Genomic DNA, 10,000 nt, shown 5'->3' with positions numbered 1-10,000 from the left:
GACGTTTGTCTGCGTTGAGCTGCGAGAGCGACTGCTGCAGCGTCTGCGCCTGAGTGGAGTAGAACTCTCGCTCCTGCTGCAGGACCAGACTGCGCTGCTCGTTGTTCAGGATCCTGAGAGAAGAAGAAGAAACTTCTGGATGATGAGAGCGTCAGAGAACATCAGTGCAGTAGCGGCGTCACACCACTGGGTGGCAACAATAGTTCAGGAAACAGAACTTACTTTCATCACTACGTACATAAGTGAGGTCACAGGTCAACATTAGAGAGGTCACAGGTCAACATTAGAGAGGTCACACGTCAACATTAGTGAGGTCACACATCATTAGTGAGGTCACAGGTCAACATTAGAGAGGTCACAGGTCAACATTAGATAGGTCACAGGTCAACATTAGAGAGGTCACACGTCAACATTAGTGAGGTCACACATCATTAGTGAGGTCACAGGTCAACATTAGAGAGGTCACAGGCCAACATTAGTGAGGTCACAGGTCAACATTAGCGAGGTTACACGTCAACATTAGATAGGTCACAGGTCAACATTAGTGAGGTCACAGGGCAACATTAGAGAGGTCACAGGTCAACATTAGTGAGGTCACACATCATTAGCGAGGTCACACGTCCACATTAGTGAGGTCACAGGTCAACATTAGCGAGGTCACACGTCAACATTAGTGAGGTCACAGGTCAACATTAGCGAGGTCACACGTCAACATTAGTGAGGTCACAGGTCAACATTAGCGAGGTCACACGTCCACATTAGTGAGGTCACAGGTCAACATTAGCGAGGTCACACGTCCACATTAGTGAGGTCACAGGTCAACATTAGCGAGGTCACACGTCCACATTAGTGAGGTCACAGGTCAACATTAGCGAGGTCACACGTCCACATTAGTGAGGTCACAGGTCAACATTAGCGAGGTCACACGTCCACATTAGTGAGGTCACAGGTCAACATTAGCGAGGTCACACGTCCACATTAGTGAGGTCACAGGTCAACATTAGAGAGGTCACACGTCCACATTAGTGCAGAGGTCGATCTCTCTCTCACTGAGCTGATCAATCACTCAGTTGCTCAACAATCAATACATATTTCCACTCAGCTTGAACCATTATCATGAGCCTCTTATCTTTCCACGTGTTTAACATCACGAAGGTTTATTTCTGGTTCAAACATCACGTTCATAATCACTCACTTGTTCTCAGCCTCGTCCTTCTCTCGGATCAGGATCTTCATCTGCTCCTCGATGTGTTGCAGGTCCTGCAGCAGGTCCACGTCGCTCGCCTGGTCCTTCACCTCCATCTCCTCGTCCTCCTCCTTCCCCTCCAGCAGGTCCAGAGTCCTCTGCTTCTCCAGGGACAGTTGCTGTGAAGACACGCGTCAAACATCTCAGCACATATTAATGTTGCATCACTGATGGAAACATTTCCAGAAGGTTCTGAAGAACTTCCTGGCATCTGAGCCTCGGCTAAATAATTGAAAAGATCTTGTGTCGACTCATCGATTTGTACAAATAAAATAAAAAGGAATAGTATTTATAGTTACATAGAAAGTAAAGTGAAAACACGACAGACATAATAGACTTTCTATATCTGTTACTATAGCAACTGAGTTTATCTTTTATTAAACTGCTCAATGTCTATGCTAAGCTAGAGATGCTAACCGTTAGCATCTACATTCTCTTGGCATGAACTAGTGATGCTAATATTAGCCTCTACCTCCATTTTATCTGTAACACGTGCTCACTATTACAAACTAATGTATTTATATACTGAGACATATAATGAGAAAATATATATATATATATATCCTGAGAAAATAGAGGGCAACGTTAGCATCCTAGCCTAGCTTAGCATTGATCCATACAAAAACGAATTAGCTGCTAATGGTTAGCACTTGTTGCAGACAAAATGGAGGCAGTAGTTATTATTAGGAACATCACATAGTCATAATGTTTTTGGTGTTTCTTAGGAAAAGACAAGATGTATTTAATATATAAGAATAATAGAGATCATGTAGTATTACAAATAAAAACAATACAAAATACATTAAGACATTTTATTTTATCAAAAGTAATGCAATATTTTTCAAAAACATTAAATAAATAAAATTTAGATTTAGTTCAAAATCTCTCATTTGTCATATTATTCATTATTTTCTTGGTTCATTTAAAAAACATATATTTAAGTTACAGATAAGTTTACAAAGTTATTTCCCAACATCAAGTTTTCACGTCACAAGTTTCTCTTCCACACATCGACACCTCGACTGGTGATGCAGTTGTGTAGTGATTGTTGTTACATATGAGTTGTGCGTCACAGTTGTGTGTCACAGTTGTGTCGTCACAGTTGTGTGTTCACAGTTGTTTGTTCACAGTCATGTGTTCACAGTTGTGTGTCACAGTTGTGTGTTCACAGTTGTTTGTTCACAGTCGTGTGTTCACAGGTGTGTGTCACAGGTGTGTGATCAAAGTTGTGCGTTTTCACAGTTGTGTGTAACAGTTGTGTCTGAGTTGTGTGTTCACAGGTGTGGGTCACAAGTTTTTGTTCACAGTTTTGTGTTCACAGTTGTGTGTGTTCACAGTTGTGTGTGTTCACAGTTGTGTGTCACAGCTGTATCTTCACAGTTGTGTCGTCAAAGTTGTGTGTCACAGTTGTAAGTAAGTAAGTAAGTAAGTAATATTTATTTATATAGCGCTTTTCGAGACCAGGGTCACAAAGCGCTTAAACAATCAAAACAATACTCAAAAAAGTACATACTTTAAAGATCAAGATAATACTGAGAACAACACAGGAGTTCCAGAAATTCAAGGAAAAGCCTGAACAAATAGAAACGTCTTAAGATGTTTCTTAAAGGAGTCAGTAGATCATCAAACACATATGTTTCTTAAAGGAGTCAGTAGATCATCAAGAGCAAAGAGAGAGAAGATTGTTCCAAAGCTTAGGAGCAACAGCCTGAAAAGATTTCTCTCCTCTGGTCCTGAGCCGTGTGCGTGGAACCATAAGTAGATTCTGATCCACAGACCTCAGAGCCCGAGCTGGGGTGTAAGGCTGGATCAGATCAGTGATGTAAGGAGGAGCCTGACCATGAATAGATCTGAAAGTAAGAACCAGAATTTTAAAGTTGATCCTGAAAGAAACTGGAAGCCAGTGAAGAGTTTTAAGGACCGGAGAAATGTGAGTTCTTCTACTAGAGCGGCTCAGAATTCTGACTGCAGAGTTTTGTATGAACTGCAGGCGAGACGATCCTTCTTGTTTAGACACAAAATAAACTGTTACAATAGTCCAGACGAGAAGAAACAAACGCATGGATTATAAGATCCAGATCATGTTCCGACAACATTTTCCTAAGTTTAGAGATTTTTCTCAGTTGAAGGAAACAGTTTGTGGTCAGTTTTCTTCAGTGTTGAACAAGATACATGTCTTTATCAAATACAACACCCAGGTTTCTCAGGCTCAGTTTGACAGACTGACCTAAGTCACTCAAGTACTGACTCAACCCTGGAATCTTATCATCAGGAGAAATCACCAGAGTTTCAGTTTTGTCCACATTTAGCTGTAAAGTGTTTTCACTCATTGTTTGATTTCTAGCAAACAATTGACTAAGTTCAGCCTCTGGGGCTCAGTTGGGTCAAAAGAGCAGTAGAGCTGGATGTCATCAGCAAAAATGTGATAAGAAACATCTGGAAATCTCTGAATGATTTTACCGAGGGGAATCAAGTACAGCAAAAACAATAAAGGACCCAGAACAGAACCTTGAGGGACTCCACACAACAGATCTGCCAATTCAGACCTCATTTGATTGGCAGATACACTAAAACTGCGCCCAGAAAGGTAAGATGAGAACCATTCTAACACAGACCCAGACAGTCTTCATCCCTCAGTCTTCTCAGCAGGATCTGGTGATCAACTGTGTCAAAGGCTGACGACAGATCCAAGAGAACCAGAACAGTGAATTTACCAGAGTCAGCCGACATCATGATGTCACTGGACACTTTCAATAAAGCTGTCTCCGTAGAGTGATGTTTACGGAAGCCAGACTGAAACTTCTCATGGATGTCGCTCTGATCCAGGAACAAAGATAGTTGCTCAGACACCACCTTCTCCAAGATCTTGGACAAGAAAGGGAGCTTAGAAATAGGCCTGAAATTACTGAGGTCAGTCGGGTCTAAGCCTGGTTTTTTGAGCAGAGGCTCCACAATGGCATGTTTAAATGCATTGGGAAAAACCCCTGTGGAAAGGGAGAGGTTCACCATATTGGTAACCCAGGGGCCAATTATATCAAATACTTTGATAAAAAGCCTACAAGGAAGGATGTCATCTGAGCAAGAGGAGGGTTTCATCTTGTTCACTAGTGCCGAAATATCACCCAAAGATACAGCAGTGAAGGAGAACCAAGAGGAGGAGAGGGGCTCAGAGACAGTAGATTTTCTCTTTGATCAATTTAATTTTGTCAATGAAAAATCTCAACAATGCATTGCTGTCAGCTTCACAGAAGACAGGCGTGATTTGAGGAGCAGGAGACACGAGAGAATTAATCGTGTCAAACAACACTTTGGGGTTTTTCCTATTTGCTGCTACCAGTTTTCTGATGTAATCAGATCTAGCAGTTTCTACCATCTCATTGTAAGTAGTCATCAGATCCGTGAGGTGAAGTCTGTGCACCTCAAGTTTAGTGGACTTCCAGAGACGCTCAGTCTTTCGACAAAGTCTCTTCAGACTCAGGAGATCTTCATTTGTCCAAGGGCACCGTTTTTTCTGAAACGGTGTTGTGCATCACAGTTGTGCGTCACAGGTGTGTTCACAGTTGTGTGTCACAGTTGTGTGTCACAGTTGTGTGTCACAGTTGTGTGTTCACAGGTGTGTCAGGTGTGTGTGTCACAGGTGTGTTTGTCACAGTTGTGTTGTCACAGTTGTGCGTCACAGTTGTGCGTCACAGTTGTGTGTCACAGTTGTGTGTGTCACAGGTGTGTGTCACTGACCTGGATGGAGGTCTGCAACATGACGGTCAGGCTGCTCAGCTCTTGCTTCTCACTCTCCACTCCTCGCAGCGACTGAGATGTTCCGTCCAGATCTCTGCAGACACAGTTGATCCTCAGAAACATTGATGTTGAGGCTGAAGAAGGTGTTTACAGTTTGATCTGCTCCTGCTCCGCCTTCAGCTCCGTCACCACCTCCTCGAACTTCATCTTCTCCTCCTCCAGCACCTGGTTCAGTCGCTCCAGCTCCTGTCAATCAGAGCGTCAGAGACCGGGTCACAGTGACCCCCTTCACTCGTACCTCTCGCTGCGCCCTCTGGTGGCTCAGCTCCTCCGTCTCCTCCATCAGTTTATCTACGAGCGACATCACACGTTCAAACATCTCCTCCATGCTGGAGAGGCTGCAGGTTTACCCAGGTACTCCTGCTTCTCCTTGGCCAGCTGCAGACCCTGGGCCTCCAGACTCTCGATCATGGCCTCGCCCAGCTGAGCGTTCTTCCAGGTCCTGCAGACATCGAGGCTCAGGTCCGTCCGACATCACAGGCGATCAATACTCACACTTTCCCAGAGTCCTGCAGCATCTCCATCCACTGCAGCTGCTCGTCCGCTGACTCGGCCGCAACCACCACGGCGCCCTGTGGCGATAACAACACAACATCAACACAACATCAACACAACATCACAACATCAACATCAACATCAACACAACATCAACATCAACATCAACACAACATCAACATCAACATCAACATCAACATCAACATCAACACAACATCAACACAACATCAACATCAACATCAACACAACATCAACATCAACATCAACATCAACATCAACACAACATCAACATCAACATCAACACAACATCAACATCAACATCAACACAACATCAACATCAACATCAACATCAACATCAACATCAACATCAACACAACATCAACACAACATCAACACAACACAACATCGACATCAACACAACATTAACACAACATCAACATCAACACAACATCAACATCAACATCAACATCAACATCAACATCAACATCAACATCAACACAACATCAACATCAACATCAACACAACATCAACACAACATCAACACAACATCAACATCAACACAACACAACACAACACAACACAACATCAACATCAACATCAACATCAACATCAACATCAACACAACATCAACATCAACATCAACATCAACATCAACATCAACACAACATCAACATCAACATTAACACAACATCAACATCAACATCAACACAACATCAACATCAACATCAACATCAACATCAACATCAACATCAACATCAACATCAACATCAACATTAACACAACATCAACATCAACATCAACACAACATCAACATCAACATCAACATCAACACAACATCAACACAACATCAACATCAACACAACATCAACATCAACATCAACATCAACATTAACACAACATCAACATCAACATCAACATCAACATCAACACAACATCAACATTAACACAACATCAACATCAACATCAACATCAACACAACATCAACATCAACATCAACATCAACATCAACATCAACATCAACATCAACATCAACATCAACATCAACACAACATCAACACAACATCAACATCAACATCAACATCAACATTAACACAACATCAACATCAACACCAACATCAACATCAACACAACATCAACATCAACATCAACATCAACACAACATCAACATCAACATTAACACAACATCAACATCAACATCAACATCAACACAACATCAACATCAACATCAACATCAACATCAACATCAACATCAACATCAACATCAACATCAACACAACATCAACATCAACATTAACGCAACATCAACATCAACACCAACATCAACACAACATCAACATCAACATCAACATCAACATCAACATCAACACAACATCAACATCAACATCAACATCAACACAACATCAACACAACATCAACACAACATCAACATCAACATCAACACAACACAACACAACACAACATCAACATCAACATCAACATCAACATCAACATCAACATCAACACAACATCAACATCAACATCAACACAACATCAACATCAACATCAACATCAACATTAACACAACATCAACATCAACATCAACACAACATCAACATCAACATCAACACAACATCAACATCAACATTAACACAACATCAACATCAACATCAACACAACATCAACATCAACATCAACACAACATCAACACAACATCAACATCAACATCAACATCAACATTAACATCAACACAACATCAACATCAACATTAACACAACATCAACATCAACATCAACATCAACATCAACATCAACATCAACACAACATCAACATCAACATCAACATCAACATCAACATCAACATCAACATCAACATCAACATCAACATCAACATCAACACAACATCAACATCAACATTAACACAACATCAACATCAACATCAACACAACATCAACATCAACATCAACACAACATCAACATCAACATCAACATTAACACAACATCAACATCAACATCAACATCAACATCAACATCAACATCAACACCAACATCAACACAACATCAACATCAACACAACATCAACATTAACACAACATCAACATCAACATCAACACAACATCAACATCAAAATCAACACAACATCAACACAACATCAACACAACATCAACATCAACATTAACACAACATCAACATCAACACCAACATCAACACCAACATCAACACAACATCAACACAACATCAACATCAACACAACATCAACACAACATCAACATCAACACAACATCAACACAACATCAACATCAACACAACATCAACATCAACATCAACACAACATCAACATCAACACAACATCAACATCAACACAACATCAACATCAACACAACATCAACATTAACACAACATCAACACAACATCAACATCAACACAACATCAACATCAACACAACATCAACACAACATCAACATCAACACAACATCAACATCAACACAACATCAACATCAACATCAACACAACATCAACATCAACACAACATCAACATCAACATCAACATCAACATCAACATCAACATCAACACAACATCAACATCAACATCAACACAACATCAACACAACATCAAACCATCGTGGATGTTGTGCAGAAGCAGCTTTTATTAAATATACTATAGTAGTTTCATTTTAGTGTGTATTTATCCACAATAAAAACATCAAACAAGTCAAAGTAGCACAAAAACAGTCATGAAACCATTTTATTACGACCAGGTATTATATTCTTTTTTCAAAGAGCATATTGATGACAAACAAGGTAAATAAACAACTGATACTAAAGTACAGTAGTACATTAGTACAGTAGTACAGTAGTACAGTAGTACAGTAGTACAGTAGTACAGTAGTCACTGGACAGTTTTAAATATATATTTTAAAACATTCATACATCAAATAATATGAAACAATGATGTGTTTTTGATTCTCAAAACACAAACATCTGCAGTGCTAGCTGATAGCGACGAGCTAAGCTAACAAGTATAGCATCCATTTTAAATGTCCTTCTACTTGAATAATAGATGATTCATACGAATAAAACAAATAACATTGACATTAATTATGTTATTAAATTGTTATTACAGTGAATAACATCAGTTTATCTTTTTAACTTATCATTGTCTATGCTAGGCTAGAGATGCTAACCGTTAGCATCTACATCCTCTTGGCATGTAAAAGTGCTAAGCTAGTGATGCTAATATTAGCCACTGCCTCCATTTTGTCCACTAGTTCTCACCAAATTGTTGTATAATGTTATTATTGTCACGTCCAATGAGCTCCTTGGCAGATGTATGCGCTTCCTGAGTCCTTCTAAAGTGATACGAGTGTTTCAGGAGAAGTTTGTGTTGTTGCTAATATAGTTAGCTCAAGCTAAGCTAGCACTCATGCTACCGAACCCACCGTGAAGTCCTCCAGGTTGACCACGATGGCGTACGGCATCCCCATGTCCTCGCTGCACGAGACCACGCATCCTCCCAGAGGAATGACTCCCTGGGGGGTCAGGGGTCAGGGGGACAAAAGATGCAGAGGTCAGAGGTCGTGCCGCTCACCCTGTAAGTAAGTAAGTCATTTTTATTTGTATGTCGCTGACCTTGGGGTGGATGTTGAAGAACCTGTTGCTCTCGAAGCTTCTCTTCTCGTTCTCGGCGTAGTAGAGCAGGAAGCTGTCCTTGATGATGAAGAACCTTCAGGAGGAGGAGGAGAAGAAGAAGAAGGAGAAGAAGGAGAAGAAGGAGAAGAAGGAGAAGGAGAAGGAGAAGGAGAAGAAGGAGAAGAAGGAGAAGGAGAAGGAGAAGAAGGAGAGGAAGGAGAAGAAGAAGGAGAAGGAGAAGGAGAAGGAGAAGGAGAAGAAGAAGGAGAAGGAGAAGGAGGAGAAGGAGAAGGAGAAGAAGGAGAAGAAGGAGAAGAAGAAGGAGAAGAAGAAGGAGAAGGAGAAGGAGAAGAAGAAGGAGAAGGAGAAGGAGGAGAAGGGGAAGGAGAAGAAGGAGAAGAAGGAGAAGAAGGAGAAGAAGGAGAAGGAGAAGAAGAAGGAGAAGGAGAAGGAGGAGAAGGAGAAGGAGAAGAAGGAGAAGAAGGAGAAGAAGGAGAAGAAGGAGAAGAAGGAGAAGGAGAAGAAGAAGGAGAAGGAGAAGGAGAAGAAGGAGAAGAAGGAGAAGAAGGAGAAGGAGAAGGAGAAGGAGAAGAAGAAGGAGAAGGAGAAGGAGAAGGAGGAGAAGGAGAAGGAGAAAGTTTTTATTGAAAGTTTGATTATTATTTGATTGAAAAAAGAGTTAAAAATTATCCAATAAATGTTCCAAATTCATTTTTTTTTTCAATTTTTGTAACTTTTAAGTTCAATATAAAAACGTAGATCAAATAATAAATGGTATTTAATTTTTTCTTTATAGGTAATTTTATATATATAATAAAAGATCATTCAAACTTTCAATATACAAATAATTACATCTTTA

The 10,000-nt window shown here is 40.5% G+C and overlaps 1 protein-coding gene across 1 annotated transcript in view; it reads right to left on the bottom strand.

Moving 5' to 3' along the window:
* Positions 1–10,000, bottom strand: part of plekhd1 (pleckstrin homology and coiled-coil domain containing D1) — a 14,757-nt gene that overhangs the window by 2,883 nt on the left and 1,874 nt on the right. The window contains exons 2-10 of the mRNA XM_087779755.1: positions 9,142–9,235; positions 8,952–9,041; positions 5,537–5,613; positions 5,392–5,483; positions 5,280–5,332; positions 5,133–5,227; positions 4,982–5,075; positions 1,196–1,365; positions 1–113 (exon numbers count right to left, since the gene is read on the bottom strand). The exon at positions 1–113 is cut by the window's left edge and continues 20 nt beyond it. Of these exons, the coding sequence (XP_087635881.1) occupies positions 1–113; positions 1,196–1,365; positions 4,982–5,075; positions 5,133–5,227; positions 5,280–5,332; positions 5,392–5,483; positions 5,537–5,613; positions 8,952–9,041; positions 9,142–9,235 (878 nt within the window). The remainder of the gene's footprint in view (positions 114–1,195; positions 1,366–4,981; positions 5,076–5,132; positions 5,228–5,279; positions 5,333–5,391; positions 5,484–5,536; positions 5,614–8,951; positions 9,042–9,141; positions 9,236–10,000) is intronic.

This window comes from Callionymus lyra, chromosome 18 (genome assembly GCF_982586985.1).
Source record: "Callionymus lyra chromosome 18, fCalLyr1.hap1.1, whole genome shotgun sequence".
NCBI classification, from domain to species: Eukaryota; Metazoa; Chordata; class Actinopteri; order Syngnathiformes; family Callionymidae; genus Callionymus; species Callionymus lyra.
Note: the sequence above shows the minus strand (reverse complement) of the source record. Positions and strands in the feature narration are given on the sequence as shown.